The 20267-nt window shown below is 38.4% G+C and overlaps 1 protein-coding gene across 4 annotated transcripts in view; it reads left to right on the top strand.

The window, feature by feature from the left end:
• Positions 1–20267, top strand: part of HHLA2 (HHLA2 member of B7 family) — a 184299-nt gene that overhangs the window by 150885 nt on the left and 13147 nt on the right. For all 4 annotated transcript variants that reach the window (XM_065539227.2, XM_065539228.2, XM_005548228.5 and 1 more), the window contains exons 2-5: positions 13216–13299; positions 14853–15215; positions 16536–16802; positions 19287–19604. In XM_065539227.2, the coding sequence (XP_065395299.1) occupies positions 13242–13299; positions 14853–15215; positions 16536–16802; positions 19287–19604 (1006 nt within the window). In that variant the 5' untranslated portion in view covers positions 13216–13241. The remainder of the gene's footprint in view (positions 1–13215; positions 13300–14852; positions 15216–16535; positions 16803–19286; positions 19605–20267) is intronic.

Genomic DNA, 20267 nt, shown 5'->3' with positions numbered 1-20267 from the left:
TGTGGCAGGAATTACTGCTGCCAGTAGTTCCAAATATATGCTTTCTGTCTACAAGCTTAGCAGAAAGAGCTCTTGTTTAATTTGCAGTAGTACTCTGGCCCTTCTTGGATCACATGTCCCCCTCCCACCTTGGACAGGTTGCCATGATTATTCACACCTGGATTATTTAGCCTATCCTTAGATGGAGTGGTAGAGCAGACCATTGTGATCAATGTGGTTAATAGTCCCTCCAGAATGAGATAAAACAGGGAGGGAGAGTTGTCCTGGAGGCAGGATTTCTGGGCATGCCTAAATGTCCTCTACACACTTAGCAAGAGCTCTTGCCTTTTGGGCAGATGGATCACATATTCAAATCAATGTTTTCAGGAGACTAAGATGGCAATGGTACATAAGTAGCTTGATCATATAATTTATCATTCATACGGGGACACTTTTGAAAGTAAAAGAGGCTACTATTAATAATTAATGGAATGCCTGCTTGCCACAGGAAAGCTGAGCAACTGAAAGCAGACAGACGATTTTGGAGTTGTTGCACTAACTTCTGATGTGATACAGATCTAACAGTAGTTATGACTATAAAACCATACATAGTTTTACAATCACTGTCAACCACTGACTGGGAGAAAATAACTTTTTGGAACCAGGGATAAGACTCACAAAAAGGTCAAGATTCACAAAAAGATTAAATCTACACTGAAATAAACTATCAGCTTCTCCATAGTTGGTTCTCAGCGGAATTGCCTTGGGGTGGTGAATCACTGATGTGATCTGTGAGATTTCACAGTAGAGTGGTTAATAGAAGGCCTCAAAGTCATAAGCCCAACTTAATTTAGCCTTGACTTTGCCATTTGTCAATTGTAAGCTTGAGTAAGTTCTTAACCTCTCTGAACCTCAATGTCTTCATCTATAAAATGGAAATTATAATACTTTATGTGATTGTGCCTAGAATTATGGTGTATTACTATCTGCTATATTAGTATATAGTACATAATATATATGTAATGCTTATATTAGTATATGTTTAGTAATACTGAAAGGTTAGCATTAATACTACCAAAAGGGTTAATAAGATGCAGGAGAAAATTATTGATTTTCTTTTAGCAGGTAAAATCTCCTATTAAACACTGTTCATTGATTCTTTCTTCCATCTTTTTTTACTTACGTGATCTGCTCCTCTGATCTGACAAACTTACCACAAGTACAAAAGAACACCCCATTTGTTGGCCAGGGAGGAGTGGCCGGACCTCTCTCATTTGGTTTAAGGATGTCTTTGGTTTGTCAGTGGTGTCACTTGGTGCCCTTCAAAAATAGCTTTAGAATTGGTAAGAAAGAAAAATCTGGTTCAAAGGACTTTAAATAGTGAGCATGGAGTGAGCCGTGGCAACAGATGTGGCCCCAAATAAAACTTGGAAGGTAAACGTAGATGGGAATTAGGATCATAACTAGAGGGGACATCAGGGTCAAGGAGTGTTACTCAGTGTGTGGGAGCCTGGGGAAAGAGCCCCTCTGTGAAGGGCCAGGCAGATTAGGAGGAGGGCTAAGGTTTAGGGAAAGATAGGAAGAGAGAAAATTGAGGCAAGGAGGAATTACCAGAGATGGGTTAAATAGGGAGGAGAGTAGATGACAGAATTTCTGTTTCTCAAAGAAGGTGGTAGCTGATCTTTGGACAGTAAGAGATTGGAAGCCAAAGGAGATTCGTTCTATAGTGACTCATGCTGGGCCTGGATCTCACTGCCTGAGCAGATGGGGGCATGGGTAAAGATGCCCCACTTAAAGAAATCTTCTTACCCTATAAATCGCTCAGCATTGGTTACACATGCCCCTCTCTTGCCTAAATTTGCCAGTCTTTACTAAACTCAGAAAACTTCCTTGGAGAATTTCTAGTTATAGAAACAAATAGAACTGAACAAAGGGTGACCTACATGGTATATCTGGGCAGCTTGATTTATATGAACAGACCAACATACTCATCTGTTCAAATGCATCAAACTCAAGTTCTCTGTATTTGAAAGTCTATATACCAAATTAAAGCTTTTATATTGTCCCTTCTTTAGTCTTACCTTTAGTGTTGAATTTATAAAGTTAAGGCATTGAAATACATATAGTTATGTCATAAGATGTCAAATTCACTTTTCCTACAAATATTGAAGTCCCAGCTATCTACTCTCAAGTTATTTTATTCCCTTATAGCCTTATTTTTAAAGGTCTCTTGAAAACAAGGATTTATTCTTTTTTTTTTTTTTTCTTTGAAGGAAATAAAGAAACAGGGGTCCTGGAAAGTAAAATAGCTAGCCAAACTCTTTTCCAAACTCTTTTCTTTTTCCTTTCTTTCTCTCTTTCCTTCCTTTCTTTTTCTTTTTTCTTCTTCTTTTTTTTTTTTAAGATGGAATCTTGTTCTGTTGCCCAGGCTGGAGTGCAGTGGTGCAATCTTGGCTCACTGCAACCTCCGCCTCCCAGGTTCAAGCAATTCTCATGCCTCAGACTCCTGAGTAGCTGGGATCACAGGTGCTCACCACCACGCCTGGCTAATTTTTGTATTTTCAGTAGAGAAGGGGTTTCACCACATTGGCCAGGCTGGTCTCCAACTGCTGACCTCAGGTGATCCACCCGCCTCAGCCTCCCAAACTGCTGGGATTACAGGGATGAGCCACCATGCCCAGCCTCCAACTCTTTTCTTGTATAAAAGAAAATTCCCACATTTGCAAGATAATGCTTCAGTTAATAGTCAGTGTTTTCTTTTTAATGTTGACACTAAAAATAAATAGGAATTTTTAAGTTAACATGGTTTTTCTGTCAGAAAACTCCTATAAAAACCATAAGGCACATTAAACTTACTACAAACTTCCAATGGCTCACAACTAACGTTTGTTTTAGCTTCAAGATTAAAAGTGTTTTTGCTACCATTACTAAGTAAATGTGTGTCTCTTACATTTTACATTACTCTGTTAAAATATAACACATCTTCTTTCAACGTTTTGTTGTGAAAGGAGACATTTGGTGTTCATTGATGTATTTATTTAAACAAACAAAAAAACAGAGCCCAGTTCTTGTGTCAGTAGCTCTTCATCCCTTAGTTTTCTTAATTAATTATCTTCATTTTGTGTTACTTTGGAATGTCTGGAGACATTTGAAAATCCAACTCACAGTAGTTTAAATGTATTACTTAATTAACAGGAAGACTAGAGGTAGAGGCCTCAGCACAGACAGGAGCAGACTCAACAGTGTCATCACAGACCCAGCTTCTTTCCATCCATCTGCTCTGTCATCCTTGTTACTGTGACTTCTTAATCCTCCTACTTGTTTCCTCACAACTGTAAGATGGCAGCTCTAGCTCCAGACATCAAATCAATGCTCTGAAAGTAGAGGGAAGGGGTTTGCCATCATGTTCTGCTCTTGCATCCAATTTAGAGGCTCTCACTTCCATCCCAAGTCAGACATGCTCATCTCATTTACATTTCTGGACACTTTGTCAGTTCTTTTCAATATAGGCAGTCGCGTCCTGAAACACAGCTTGACAGAGGAGTCGTTAGCAAGGAAGCAGAGAAATGGTACTGGTGTCTGTCACAGTGTCCTTCCAAATGTAATCATCTCCTACTAAAGTCTTCTTTTAATGGTATTCTATTACATTTAGCTAGTTGATGCTTCTCGGCTGGCTCCCTTTTTTTTTTTTTCCATGAGATGGATCTTTACTCTTGTCACCCAGGCTGGAGTGCAATGGCATGCTCTCAGCTTACTGCAACCTCCAACTCCCAGGTTCAAGTGATTCTCCTGCCTCAGCCTCCTGAGTAGCTGGGATTACAGGCACCCACCACAATGTCTGGCTTATTTTTTTGTATTTTTAGTAGAGACGGGGTTTCACCATGTTTGCCAGGCTGGCCTCGAGCTCCTAACCTGAGATGATCCACCCACCTCTGCCTCCCAAAGTGCTGGGATTACAGGCGTGAGCCACTGCGCCCAGCCTGGCTCCTTTTACTCAACCACTGTAATCCCACTGGTGTGATCTTTCTAAAACACAACCTGACTTCATCATTAGCTTTCTAGTGTGGCTTAAAATAATGGTCACGATCTACTCCTGGGACATCTTTCCAGCATTTTCTCTTCCATGTGGCCTGCTGGACATTATTATCATCATATAGGATTTATGTTCTCTCTTGCTGCTGCATCTTTGTTCTATTGTCTGTCCAGAATAACCTTCTACTCTTCCTTATAGGCCAGTGTCTCTTTGTCCCTCAAACCTAATTCTTTGAGAGGTCTTCCTTAACATCCTGCCCCTTCCAAGCTCAAGCGTCTTTCCTGTGTCCTTCCACAGCACCTGGTGAGAGTCCTTCTTTCTGCCTGCATCTCTGTATTATGATTTATTTGTTTATGTAATTCACCTATCTTTTGGTGCCAGATGGAGCTTTCTGAGATAAGGGACTGACTCATCCCTGTATAGTTTGTGACCCATAGGTGATGCTGAAATCATATATTTTTAATGGCAGAAAGGATGTTAAAACTTTCCGGATGACAGTGTGAGGTACCATACAAAGAATGACCTAGCCCTGTTTCCTAGGAGGTCAAGATAAGTTGGAGGGCATTTTATTTTCTCTTGTTTCTCAGAACTTGAACCTTTCCTGGCTCTAACTTAGGTATGGATTGTGAGTAGAAGACAAGGCTGCTGAAGCAATGAAGCTTTGCAAACCAAAGTTATTTGGAAGAATTGACTCTGAGTACCAAAACTCACTGGTACAAAGCCAACATGATAACCACTGTACTTAGGAAATGACTCACTGAATTGCATACACAGAACTAGGCCAGGAGATTTTCTTTTCTTGTATACCAGCTAGTCAGGGTAGCAACCACTTTAAATTCTGCAGACTGATAGCCACTAATTCAGATGTACATAGGCACAAGTACTTGATAGAAAGCAGTCTATTATAAAGTATCACTTAATAAAAGCTCTAAGTAGTCTATGCAGGTAGGAGTAAGTCTTATAAAAATTAGGTTTGCCTATTCTCCACACCAATTCCTTGATTCCGATATTCAGTTACAGGTCGCCCGCCCCAGCACCTTCCTATGTAGATACAAGTAGGTGTTCTTTACTTCTAGATTTGAAACGATGACAAAGGGATTGAGTGGGAATGATTAATCTCATACTGGGGAATGATGATTGCTGGATGTATCACTTACCACACAATAGATGTATTTAAATGTAACAGCTATAACCAGCATAGGATGGAATTCTGATATCAGGCATAGGTGATAAACTTAAATCAACATTGGAAAAGTAGTTTCCAGCTTCTAATTCAGTGTAGTCCAGATGTTTTGACCCCACATACTGTTGATCCTCCTCAATGTTACAGAAATTTGGTCTCACATTATCTGTGTTGAGAGTTCACCGTATCATTGTAGAACTTTCATTATTTCACTGGAAGTCCTTACATCTGACATAATCAGATGTGTCTAATTAAAAAACTAGTTAGTCTAGCTAAGAAAAAGTTATTCAGATTATACATTTTGAAATTTTTAAACCTAAACATAAAAGTCCACTCATTTTCTAGTCTTTTGGGGAAAACAGAGTCAAAGCCTTCTCCTGAGTATGGTGCCACTGTTTGATTATTTTTTTCTGTATCCATAGAACAAGCTAAATCAATAATGCATTATTCAGTATTTCCAGTTTTTGTTTCTTAAAAATGGCCAGAAACCTTTGCATTCAAATATGTACAAAAAAGTCCAGTTCCTTACTCTTACAATTGACTTTGAATCTTTTGCCATTGTCTCTCCCACACCTAATACAATTTAACTGATTTTTTTTTTTCATCTTTTTTGTGATTTGCTTTTATTTAGCTTTTCCAAAGCATTCATCTTATTCAATTAGTCATTGAAGATATATCACGTTTGGTCTTGTCCTCCCATTTAATCAATGAACATAACATTTTGTTAAAGTATTTGATGATAACCTATGGAACTGCAGGGGGTGGAGGTGCACAGAAAGAGCACACTGGCTTTCCAGAAGCACTTGGTGTGCCATGGGCATCTAGCAATATGTTTTACAGAGAAAAAGGTGACTATTTTCAAGAAGTCCTTGGCCTTACATGTGCACATGTTCAGCACCAACTTTATTTAATGGAGTTCTGTTCAATTGCTCACTACCTTGGTGTACTCGACAAAATGCCTGCTGTCTGCCATGTTAACCCTGGCAATTTCTTTTGTCTGTTTTCTTGGCTTTGCAGCATTCTTGCTAAACAACAACAACAACAACAACAAAACCCCACTCTGTCAAGCTATATTCTGATATAGAGAGCTATTAAGGAGGATTATATTATCTACCCTTTTGATAAGAAGAAACAATTCGTGATTGAAGGCTGAGCTGGAAAATGGTCCCTGGAAGCACGAGTAGTTCCCTGGACCCCCTTGTGTAATGTGGATTCCTGTACAAGTGCATCATCTTGGGCTCTCCTTCCAGGGAACCAACCCCTCCTGAGATGGGGATTTGAGGGCAAGTAAAGAGAGGGAGTGTTCTCATTAACTGTATGAAACCTGTAAGGAAGAGTGAGAAGCAGGATGACACAGAGAAAGACACTAAGAAAGAATGTGGCTTCAGGTGAAGGCTCAGCCTGAATCCAAGGGAGCTCTGGGCTATAGGATGTTTCTTGCCTTGAAGCCACCACTGGGGCAGGGAGTTGCAAAGCAACGTCACCTGAGAACTGCAGCTTCCATCGTCCAAGTACAATCCTCCAAAGAAGGTTGAAGTTATGTGAGCAGGTAGCAGCAGCTAAGCAACACGTGCATGAAAACTAAATTGATAAAAGCAGTAAAAGGGGATCTGTGTAGGTGATTAACTGCAAATTCACAGAATATCAGATAGTAAATGTGTGATAGTTTTTAAATAGCTACTTTTATTGGACCCAATTTATGAGCCTCCCTAAATTTTCTGGGTTTCTCCTGTCTCTTGGGCCCTCAACTGGTTAGACAGAAAGAGACCAGGCCCAGTTTCCAAATGTCACCAGCTGACCCATCTCCTCTGGGAAAGCCAGTTTCAACATGTCTTCCATTATGCCTTCCACCATGGGAAATGCAGCAGCTGCAGAGTCCAGACATGACCCAAGGAAACACACAGACTGCGGTTTCACCTTTCCTCTGTTTCCAGACTCAAACACGAAGCGTCATACAGTTAAAATGCCATACAGTAAGGCATGGCATTTGGCTTTTGTAGTGGTTGTCCCAAGGAGCCATAGCCACAACCAGGAAGAGGATAGGAGTTAATGCCCATTGGGGAAACTTTAACCAATGGGGGCAACCTATAGATAAATTCCTTTTTGCTCTCTTCCTCTGATGGATTGTTTTGAGCTGCTGTGCTTCTGTAGAGCGTGTCTAGAGATTGTCCCTCGTGACTGAGCAAGTGGCTCTATTTTCCATTTTGAATCTGTGGCTGGCAAAGCAAGCACCACCTAGTATGTGCTTTTCATTGTTCCTTGTTTCACTTCCCCTTTTCTCTCACTCTTCCTGCCCTGCAATTGCACCTTCTCACCTCCCCCAAAACGTGTTAGCACATAATCTTAGCCTGATTTCTAAAATCAACAACAACAACAACAAAAAAACCCACCAAAACAGAACCACAGGCAAAGACAGCACCCCTAGAGATCAAAGTTTCAGTACATGTATAAATCCCCTAAATGGTGGGATTTCACTGTAAAACATCAGGAGAGATATTTTGAGTAAAGAGAGGGTAATCCTGAAATTGTTCTTTTGTTCTTTTTCTGTCTAAACAGTCACTCCTATTAAAATCTAAGTGGATGCTAAGGAGCATCCCCAGGATGCTACAAAGGTTTTCCTTTGTTAAGATGTCTTTTACAAACTAGCTTGGTGTCATGAGCACTGTGGTGAAGCACGGAAAGTAAAAACAAGGCAGAGGAGAATGTAGCATCCTAGAAGCTGCTTTTCCTCGAAGGAATGCAGAACATTCATGAACTGGCGTAATGATGAGAGTGATGCAAAACATTCTTCTTTTTCAGAAAAGACAATTGACTTGTTCTATGGCTCTGGTCAGATTGAGACCAGCAATTATGAGGCCAGGACTAGTCTTTTAAAAAAATATTGGCAGATAACATTATATATTTTTATCGTGTACAACATGATGTTGTGAAGTACATATACATTGTGAAATGGTTTTGAGCGTTACTAATGTGCAGGCTAGAGAATCTGTCCCAACCGCAAGTGATGTTTGCATCATCATTGTCACAATTAGTACTGATGGCTGTGGTCAATTTAGTCTGGAGCTATTAAGATGGGTATGGGGGAGTTGTTCTGTTTTCGCTATTTTATGCTTGTAGAAATGGCCTCAATTTTCTCTTCTGTCTGATTAGTCTTAGCATATGGATTTCTTTTTTGCCATATTCTATTGCAGAGGCTGCCTCTCTCTGCTTTTCTCCCTCACATCTGGAATCCAGCCAAAAGCACCAGAACAAGATGCTTCTCACATTTGAGCCCTTTTGTAAGGGTGCTGATTGCAACTTGGGTAACTTCAGTATAATCTAAGGTGGAAGCTTTCTGCTGCTTTTGGGGAAAAAATAAATGTCTAAAAATAAAACCTAGGCATAAAAATAGGGCCAAATACTCATTAACTGCCTCACTTAGCTGAACGCTGAAATTATTTCAACAGCACTAAATCAAGCCTTTGTGTAGAAGAGGTTGGGTATTTTTTTATCCATAGTACTTTATCTTAGATGTTAAATGGGTTACTGTAATTTCTAACTTTATTCAAAACATGAGTTAAATAGTCCTCAGAGACTCAATTTTTGGCTTATGCTCATGCTGACCCTTGACTTGGAGCACTTGTGTTCACAGGCCTCCAGGAATGTATTTTGTGGGCTGCTGTGGGAAAGGATGGGGGGACAGACAGGACCAGGAGCAGAGTATTCAAGGCTTGGGATGCTAGGGTTAAGAATTTGGATCTTACTCTCGGTGTGGTGGGAAGCCACTAGAGGGATTTAATTAGAAGAATATTACAGAATGACTTCTTTGTTAAAAATATGACTCCTGACTGCTGTATTGACAGTGGATTGGAAGGAGACAATAGTAGGAAAAGGGTAACCAGCCAAATGCCTATTTGTAGATATCCAGGTATGAAGGGATAGTGGCTTTCGAGCAGGATTGAAATATAGTTGGAGAGAAGTAGACAAATAATGGAGTTTATCTAATTCATTAACAACAAAAAGACTGGTTAATAGACTAGATATGGGGCATGAGAGAATGGAAGAGTCAAGACTGATTTCTAAGTTTCTGGCCCAAACAACTGGAAGAATTTGGTACTAGCTGAGATGAAGACTGGAGAAAGAACAGGATAGTTTTTGATGTTTTGTTGTGTTTGGGGTGGGTCATAGAGCAATGGAAAAGGGAATGAGGTTGAAATGGTTCATGTTAACTTTGGGAATCTAAATGAATAGTTCAGAAGAATAGTTGAACGTATGACCTTGACCCAGTAGTTAAGTTTGAGAATCCTTGATGTACAGATTATATTCAGAGTCATGAGACCAACTCACCTAAGGAGAGAGTAGACAGAAAGGAGAAAACCTGGTAATATTCCATATTTCCACATAAATAGGGCAAGTAGAAGAGAACCAGTAAAGGACTAAGAAGGGACAGCAGTGAGGAAGGAAAAATAGGAGAGTATGATGTTCCAGAAACCAAGAGAAGACTCTTAACAAAGGAAGGTAACAGTCAATTACATTAAATGCTGCTGTGAGGTTGAGTTAGATGAGGACAAATAACATTACTGTTTTTGGTGTTCTTGGTAATATTGACAAGGGCAGTTTATGACATGTCATGCAGAAAAGAGCCGAGAGTTGATAGGAGATTGTAAAGTGGGAAATGAAGACAGCTACTTAGACAATTACTTCAAGAAATTAATGGAGCTGAGAAATAGATAATCAAGAGTAAGGGGAGAATTTTTGTTTTTTTCCTCATGTTTCTAAGATGGGTGATTGGAGCATTTATGCCTATAGAATTGGTTCAGGAGAGAGAGAGATCGATCCTGATGATGTGGTAGAAAGGAAATATGATTGCAGGGACAAATTTTGTCTTTTTTTTTAATTATACTTTAAGTTCCGGGTTACATGTGCAGAACACACAGTTTTGTTACATAGGTATAAAGGTGCCCTGGTGGTTTGCTGCACCCATCAACCCGTCACCTACATTAGGTATTTATCCTAACGTTATCCCTCCCCTAGCCCCCTACCCCCTGACAGGCCGCAGTGTATGATGTTCCCTTCCCTGTGTCCATGTATTCTCATTGTTCTACTCCCACTTATGAGTGAGAACATGCAGTGTTTGGCTTTCTGATCTTGTGATAGTTCGCTGAGAATGATGGTTTCCAGCTTCATCTGTGTCCCTGCAAAGGACATGAACTCATCCTTTTTTATGGCTGCATAGTATTCCATGTGTATATGTGCCACATTTTCTTTATCCAGTCTATGGTGGATAAATGATGGACATTTGGGTTGGTTCCAAGTCAAAATTAAAAAGAACTAGAGAAGCAACAGCAAACAAATTCAAAAGCTAGCAGAAGACATGAAATAACCAAGATCAGAGAAGAACTGAAGCAGATAGAGGAACGAAAAACCCTTCAAAAAATCAATGAATCCAGGAGCTGTTTTGTTTTTTTTTTTAATCAACAAAATAGACCACTAGCCAGACTAATAAAGAAGAAAAGAGAGAAGAATCAAATAGATGCAATAAAAAATGATGTAGGGGATATCACCACTGATCCCACAGAAATAAAAACTACCATCAGAGAATACTATACACACCTCTACACAAATAAACTAGAAAATCTAGAAGAAATGGATAGATTCCTGGACACATATACCCTTCCAGGTCTAAGCCAGGAAGAAGTCAAATCCCTGAATAGACCAATAATAAGTTCTGAAATTGAGGAAGTAATTAATAGCCTACCAACCAAAAAAAGTCCAGGACCAGACAGATTCACAGCCAAATTCTACCAGAGGTGGAAAGAGGAGCTGGTACCATTCCTTCTGAAACTATTCCAAACAATAGAAAAAGAGGGAATCCTCCCTAACTCATTTTATGGGACAAATTTCTTGAATGCAGAAAGGCATGAGATGCAGAGTACAGGGAAAGGTTTGGCTTTGGATAAGAGCAGAAGGAGAGACAAAAAGAGTGCACCTAGATGTTAATGGGTTGGTTGAGTTACTGATAGGAGGATGAGGGAGTAGCCATAATCAGTCACAGCAATTAATGAAGTCAGAGCATCAGCTGGAAAGGAGGTGAGAAAAGGGAATGTCAGTTTCAAGAGAAGGTAGCAAATATTGGAGTCATTCTAGGCAGTGGGAAGATGAACCTCTAGTAGGACAATGGACATGTAATGTTTCAGGGTTACATTAAACAAGGTGAATTTGAGTTAATTTTTGCTTGGAAAGAGACTGTAATTAAATTTTAAGGTTTTTTTTTAATGGCATATAGAGGCAAAAGGTATTATTACATGTTTACATATTTTCATAGTAGAAAAATGAGTTTAACGATTACTTGTAATCTTACTATTCAGAGATAATCATTGTGATATCCTTTTATATATTATACATACAAATACTTCCATAGGAAGAAATATAAAGGTCTTAATCTTGATACCAATACTATTTTAGAACAGTTTTGACTTTACCAGCTATCTTAGTTATTGCTCTAAGAGAAATAAAAACAAATGGAGTGATAAATTTGTCATATTGCAAAAGTATTTCTATATTTTGTTGCTTTTTCCATTTTTATAGAGATATATCTGTAGTAGAAAATGTACAGTTAATGTTACAAGGTCTTCTTCCTAAGGTTGTGTTTTCAATAACTTTCTTATGGTCTTTAAAATGTAAAAATGAAACTCTAAATTATTAACCTGCCAGGTTTTATTTTGATAAGATGTGATTAAGGAATCTAATTTTACTTTTTTTTAAGAAAAAATTGTTATTTTAAATTCAGGAGATACATGTGCATGCTTATTACATGGATATATTGCATGGTTAATTTCACTTCTTAAAATAGTTTTAAGTCATTCTTAAATCACATTATCTCACAACAAATATAGAACATATTCTTGTAATAATAGAGCTCCTAAATGATATCTTTTTATTTATTTTATTATTATTTTTTGAGACAGAGTCTCACTGTCTTGCCCAGGCTGGAGTGCGGTGGTGTAGTCTCGGCTCACTGCAACCTGCGCCTCCGTGGTTCAAGCAATTTGCCTGTGTCAGCCTCTTGAGTAGCTGGGACTACAGGCACATGCCACCACACCCGGCTAATTTTTGTATTTTTAGTAGAGACAAGGTTTTGCCATGTTGGCCAGGCTGGTCTTGAACTCCTGACCTCGAGCGATCCTCTTGCCTTGGCCTCCCAAAGTGCTGGGATTACAGGTGTGAACCACCATGCCCAGCCACCAAATGATACCTTTAAAATTTTCTTTTAGAGATTTTTAAAACCAACTGTATGCTATTCTTTAAACAAGCTATGTAAAGTGTAAAAATTATCTTTAATCCTATCCTCTGGGAAAATCAGTTATATTGTACTTGCTTGAAACTGTAATGTGTGTACATGTTTTGCCATCTGTATTTTCTCACTTTTTTGAGTTTTTGAAACATTCTTTGTAAACCATGAATTTAATGACTTGCACTAGTATCAGATATGTAAAAATATATTTTCGGGTTTTAGTTGTTCTTTATTTGTGATTATAAAAAACATCATAGTTAATACCACTGGCACTTAATATTGAATTTAAATTGATTTTAGTATTTTCTATCATAAAAGCAATATGTCCATGTAGAAAGACTTAAAAATAGCAAACTATTATCCAGAGAACCACTGCTGCATATATACCAAATCTTTATCCATTCAAGAGCCATGTTTCAACACCTGTTAATAGCAGTCACTGCTTCACATATGAAACCTGCTCTTCATAGTTAATATCCTCATATATTTAGTCATATATCTTGTCAGTATCCTATGAGCAGAAATGTGTATGCTTTTATAAAAGGAACCATGCTATTTAGAAATTGTATTGTAATCTAATTTTTCTCCGATAACCCATTAAGAAATTCCTTCCATGCCATTGAACCATCCTTTATAATATCATGTTTAATGGCTACAAAAGAATTATTCGTGTGAATATACCACTCTTTTCCAATTCCCTTTTGCATTTTAAATCCATAACATGTGCACTTTACTTCTCTTTGATAGCATGACTAATATGTCCTGCACGAGACATGAAGGCACAGACGTCTTTCTTCCTCATTCTCATATCATCTCTGAGTGGATCTCAAGGTAATTTCCTTTGTAATACAAGTGTTAGTTATTTGCATTATCAGATAGAAACATGAGCACACAATGCAAGGTGGCTATTTCTTCCATAGCCATAGCATTGTGAACTTTCCTAAATCATCAGTTAATCAGAAGCAAGGAACAGGCTAGAAGTCTGCATGAAGACTAAAAATTATATATATATTTTGTGTCCACTCTGATTAAGACTCTTTCTAATCTGTTATCTGCTACCAGAAATAAGTTCACTGGAAAAACAAGTTTGATTGATTGATTTTTTTTTTTTTAAGTGTAAGCTTGGTACTTACCACTTGACAGAAGGCATTATCAGCTTTGCTAGGTCCTATGACAGGCATTCTTAATTATCCAGTGAAACATTAGAGGGGTTTAGCAGAGCAATTAGGGAGATCGACAATCACTCTTTTCCTTGCCCATCTTTCCGTGTCTTTCTTTCGGCATAATGCCACATCCCCCTAGCTCTCTGAAGAGAAACTAAGTCTCTCTGAGGAAGACAGGTAGGACATGGTAGGGTAGAAAGAGCCCCAGAGGGAAAGGCGGAGGATAAAGACTGTGACAGAGCCACTTGGGCACCCAGTTCTTCCATCTTGGGTGGCCTGGGCCATGAGCCAAAGGAGTTACTCCATTGTCCAAAAAGTAAGGACCTTTCCAGTGCTAATATCTTAGAATCCACAGACAGGGCACAAGATCTACTTAAAATATTTTGTAAATCAAAGCAGTTAGATTACTGCCTTCAATGATAGGAAGTGTCTGCGTATATTTTCTTTGCAAAAATCTCTTATTCTGCTGATTTCATTTGCTTTTTGAAATCAACTTGTGAAGTTGACAATGAAAAGAAAACAAAACAAAATAAGTAAATCAAGATAATTGGGGATTAGGCTTCCACATTTATCTCCAGATATTCCTTACCTACATTTTGACCAACTCAGGATATCCTGAGAGCAGTCTTAAAGTCAAAGCAAGTGAATGACTCCATTTTCCTTTTGGACTTCTCCTGCTCATGTCCTGCCCTATTTAGATCTAGTCTACAGATATTCCTATCAGATTCCTGAACCCAGCATTGTCTTCTACGTGCTCCAAATATTTTCTTACCCAATCAAGCTGAGTTTATTCCATTCTTTTACGGCCCGCTGGCTGTTGCTAGCTGGATAAACTAATTTATTATTGCTATAGTAGGAGTTAAATGTGAATATGTTCTGGGAATGAAATCAAAAGGAGTCTTTCAACATACATGATTTCCAGGCCAGGATTGGGAGATGAGATTATTGATCAAGTGGGCAGCAAACCAGTGTTTCTACGCCTTGGGCTGTTACCAGTTCTCCCAGTTACATTGAATAAAACGGATATTCAATTAAAATTAAAACTCAGACACAGAGCTTCATGGTTTGTTTCTAATAATCAGACAACAAGTGTTTTTGATGATGTGGTCTATTAATAATCAGGCTGCCAACCTAGGAAGGTTCTTCTGGGTAGTTCTGGTATAATCCTGACTAAGCACACATCATTAATTCTCTTTATAACTTCTCTGCTCTTGACTGTAGGCATATTCCTTTCAGCTTTCTTCACTTATGTTCCTATGAATGAACAAATCATCATCGGAAGACTTGGTGAAGATATAATTCTCCCTTCTTCATTTGAGAGGGGATCCGAAGTTGTAATACACTGGAAGTATCAAGACAGCTACAATAGCTACAATGTTCACAGTTACTACAAAGGCAGTGGCCGTTTGGAAAGCCAAGATACTAGATATGCAAACAGGACATCCCTTTTCTATAATGAGATTCAAAATGGGAATGCGTCTCTATTTTTCAGAAGATTAAGCCTTCTGGACGAAGGAATTTATACCTGCTATGTAGGAACAGCAATTCAAGCGATTACAAACAAAGTGGTGCTAAAGGTGGGAGGTAAGTGTGCATGTAAATTTTCATGAAACATAGCAATGACATCATTCCGTGTTATTAGTAAGCATATTTGTCCTAATATGCCATGAGCTTCCTTCCAAGTCAATACATGGAAATCTCCTCATTTTTAATGCACAGTATCTTGTAGTATACTAATGTTATAAATGATACAACTGTTCCCCTGTTGGTGGGTATTCAGGCATTTCCAGTGTTCTACATTACCTGGTTGTGATGAACACCCTTATAGCTGTACTTAATACCAGGAAATAATCTGAAAGCAAAGTACCAGAAGTAAGATTTAAAAAGGTTACTGACACTAACAGCATAAGACTATCCACTTTCTCCTTAGTCTTATCAGTACCAAATAACTGCCAATATCATGACTGAAAAAATATTGAATTGTTGATTTAAATTGCATTTTTCTATATTATAAATGAGGTTAATTTTTGTATTATATGCTTTCCTTCTCTGTATTAGCTATATATAACACTATACCTATATAACTATAAGTCATTAATATAGTTAATATATGCAGTTATGTATAGTTAATATCACTCAAACACAGCTTCATGGTGGTTATATATAACTATATATTAACTGTATTACTATATTAACTGTTGCTAATTCTCATAGTTATATTGAACCAAACAGGTATGAGATTAGATTAGAAGCTCTTTGAAGAAACTCAAAGAGCTTCATGGCTCCTTATTACTAGATTACCAAGAGTTCCTGATGATGTGCTCTGTTAATGATCAGGCTGCTGATCATTTATATGTAATATAGTTAGTATGTAGTATAATATATAGTACAATTTTACATATAGATATATACACATATATATGCAGTATTTTCTTATGGATTGTTTTTCCCAGCACTTGTTTCTTTTTCTTCTGTCCCTTTTAGCTGCTTCAGACCTTGATTCAGAAATCACAAAATTATGTGTAAACAGAGTCAAATAGGTGCTCTGAGTCAGTATTTGAGAAGTGTAGAGTGCCACATGAACTCTATTTTATAGACTTAGACACCCTCATTTTGGTTTCTCAGTGAGGCCATTAGATTTCTTTTCCAGCTATGTTTCTAGAGAATTGAGATTGCTAGTTGCCACATACCCATGCCTGCTCTTTTTTTATTTCTTCTAGATAACTACACTATATCTTAAGGTTCTACAGAGGTGGATTTTTTCCCCCCTTTCAGTAACTGCCAGATTTTTTTCATAAAACTTAGCTTTTCATTTCATGGGTATTAAACAGTATTCTGCACAGATGGCCTATAAAAAAAGCCAATGATGGCAGTTTTTCATGTGCCCTTTTTTCTCCTATGTAGTTTTTCTCACACCCATGATGAAGTATGAAAAGAGGAACACAAACAGCTTCTTAATATGCAACGTGTTAAGTGTTTATCCTCGTCCAATTATCACGTGGAAAATGGACAACACACCTATCTCTGAAAACAATATGCAAGAAACAGGGTCTTTGGGTCCTTTTTCGATTAACAGCACGCTGAATATTACAGGATCAAATTCATCTTATGAATGTACAATTGAAAATTCACTTCTGAAGCAAACATGGACAGGGCGCTGGACAATGAAAGGTAGGCTCCACAGGACTTTCTGTGTATGCTATTTCGAGGTTAGGGGGTAATGGGGACTGATTTTCAAGGAAAGAAAGGAAGATGAAAGAAAAGAAAGCAAATCCATCCGCAGCAGTTAGAAGACCAAGACCGGAGCCCGAGGGCTGGTTCTTCTGACTGTATTACATTAAGCAATCATTCTTACTTTTGAGCATTAGTACCATACCTCATTGATAAAATAGAAGTAATTCTTACCTTGCTAGGTATTTATGAGTTGATTGAAAACATTTATGAAGTGGAAAGAAGCAAATCTATTCTTGAATATTAGTGTATTTCTCAGTGGCTCATCCTTCAAACAGGATTTTCTATCAGCATTGCTCTTTAAAAAATCAAAAGAGAAAGAATACGTGTCTTTCAGCAGATCACAACTTCGTCTTTCAATTAAACAAAATATTAATTAGTATAATTGCTTCTTTTTAGTTTCTTTACATAGTATTAGCCCATCGATCTTTATCCACTACCTCTATCACAACATGGTCAGTTTTTAGTACTCTTTCTTCTCATTTATTTCAACAGATCCAAACTCTGATCAATCTCTATATCCAAAACCTGTTTAATAAAAATTAATTTGCTATCTCCATATTCAATTCCAAGCAAATTTGTTTTCCTTTTGAGATGGAGTCTCGCTTTGTTGCCCAGGCTGGAGCGCAGTGGCGTGATCTCGGTTCACTGCGATCTCGGTTCACTGCGATCTCGGCTCACTGCCACCTCAGCCTCCCAGGTTCAAGTGATTCTCCTGCCTCAGCCTCCTGAGCAGCTGGGATTACAGGCATGTGCCACCACGTGTGGCTAATTTCTGTGTTTTTTAAGTAGAGATGGTGTTTCACCATGTTGGTCAGGCGAGTCTCGAACTCCTGACATTATGATTTGCCCACATCAGCCTCCCGAAGTGCTGGGATTACAGGCATGAGCCACTGTGCCCAGCCTGTTTTTCATTTTATTCTTAATAAAGCAAAAATTTTCTGTCAATCTCCCTTATATGGGGAAAATGGAGGGTAGCTGTTTTTTTCAGCCTTCTCTTTCCTAGCATCTCATATTCTCAAAATGCTCACCAAAAATATACTGAAATTGTGGGTGATTCACCACATTTACATGAGTCCAGTGTTAAAGGAATGAGTACCCAATGTTCATTCTCCATCAGTCAGGCAGCAATGGAAACATGGGAAAGGGTTGCAAATGTTAATATTATAAACATCATCTTTGGAAAATCCTAATTTCTCATGTTCATTTAGAATTGAGTGTCTTGAAGCATGAACAGTTCTTTAGGCTCAGTACTGTTTGGTCTCGTTGAAAAGCTATTACGTGCCAAGTTTTGTTGCTCACAGACTGTGAACTTAAGAACATGGTCTCTACTGATTTCTGGATCCACAGCATCTAGTACAGATGTAAAAATTAAACTAGGAACATAGCTTACAAAGGGAGTGATTAATTCTACTCTCTGTGGTGGGGCACAAATGGGGTTGTTACAGAATATGTGCTTAAGAAAGTTGCATAAGGGCAGAATTTTAGAAGAGTAGTAGGATATTCCAGGAGAACAAGAATATTCCAGAAAAAAGCACAGAAAAGTAAAATTGCCTGGATTTGTGGAATCTACAGATCAAGAGATGAACCTGGAGAGGGAGGCAAAAAAAAAAAAAAAAAAACAGATGAAAGACCTTTTACACATTGCTAAGGAGCTTGTTGAGTGTTGGAGATAGGATGGATCAGAAGAGGGATTTGAAACATCAGAGAGCCCCTGGATTTGCCTTTTGGAAGGCTTGCTTTGGCATCACTCTCCTGCAGGTAGACTGGAAGCCAGCTGAGTCTAGAATCAGGGAGAACAGTCCATGGCAGTCCATAGAGGTCAGCCTACGGCACTACAGAACAGGAAGGACAAGACAGAGCTGGGTCTGGAGGGGCAAGGCAAGAAAATTCAGCAGAGTCTCTCCTAAAAGGGCTTAGTCCAGTGGAGGTTGCCTGCACTACAGCTGGAAATATTCTTACATGCAGAAAATGAGATTTTTGTCTAGATAAAGGGATTAAGAAGTAGTGAGGCCATAAAAGTTAGAGACCACTAGGGAGTAGGTAGGGTAACAAAAGGGGTGTTCTGGGGAACACCAGCATTAGAGAGGCCAAACATTGAGTTTAATAGGCTAGCAACTGGTAGCAACATTCCTGAGTGCTTACTGTCAGGTTCTAAGAGTTAAAACAAGTACATCACCCCTCTAGCTGGCCCTGGCTTTGCCCTCCTTGAAGGTTTAAACTAACCTTGGTGGGAAACTTTAAAATAGTGGTAGTAAAACTTGTCTTGTAAGAAACCACAGCACAAATATAATTACTTTCCAAAAAGTTATTTCTAAATATATCAATATTAGTGCCTTTGTTCTCTGCTTTCTAAGTGTAACTTAGAGAATTCTTTTGAAATGTTTATCTTCATTGATGTTTTCTTTTCTATTGTGTTGTTAGATGGCCTTCATAAAATGCAAAGTGAACATGTTTCACTCTCATGTGAACTTGTAAATGATTATTTTTCACCAAACCAAGACTTCAAAGTTACTTGGTCCAGAATGGAAAGTGGGATTTCCTCTATCCTGGCTTACTATCTGAGCTCCTCACAAAATACAACTTTCTATGAATCCCGATTCTCATGGAACAAAGAGCTGAAAAACCAGAGTGACTTCTCTATGAATTTGACGGATCTTAGTCTTTCAGACAGTGGGGAATATTTGTGCAATATTTCTTCGGATGAATATACTTTACTCACCATACACACGGTGCACGTAGGTAAGCTGCAAGTAGGTTTGGATAATGGGTTTTGGCTATAGCATTAGAGATTTGTGAATATCAGACAGAAAATTAGGTTGACTTTTCAAGAATACATTGATACCCTCTCAAAATATAATCTACAGGGGTATTTCTGGTCAGGATGTCGATTATCCTCCCTCCTTCAACCACATAAAAGTCCTGTCTTGAAAAAAAAAATTACTCCCACAGATTTCCTTTCAGGATTTTGGGGCTTCAGAAATGAGGAGGAAACATACATTTTGATGACTCCATGGGCTGAGCATCTTCCATTTCTGCTCACTGCTGTGCCTAATATATACCTTAGCCCTAATGTTTGGGGAGTCAAGGCTAGGGACACATTAGGAAGTTACAATTGGGGTCCTGAAGAATGCTGGGAAAACATGGCAGTGTCTATGAACTTGGAAATAATCACCGCACAATATTTGAAGCACCAAGTATATATTCCTGGTTCAGTTCATTTTTACCTCTGTTGATAGTTCACTGCCAAAAACCATTATCTAAAATATTTCTAGTCAACTAACCATCGAGTCATGGAATATATACTCATGAAGCTGACCTTCTAGGTGAGCTAGATGGTCCCACCCTTAAACTATCAACTTCACATCATGGCAGACCATGGTAGCTCTTTCTGTCCTTCAATAA

The sequence above is a fragment of the Macaca fascicularis genome, chromosome 2 (genome assembly GCF_037993035.2).
Source record: "Macaca fascicularis isolate 582-1 chromosome 2, T2T-MFA8v1.1".
Classification (NCBI taxonomy): Eukaryota; Metazoa; Chordata; class Mammalia; order Primates; family Cercopithecidae; genus Macaca; species Macaca fascicularis.
The sequence above is the reverse complement of the archived record's forward strand: the minus strand, read 5'-3'. Positions and strand labels throughout refer to the sequence as shown.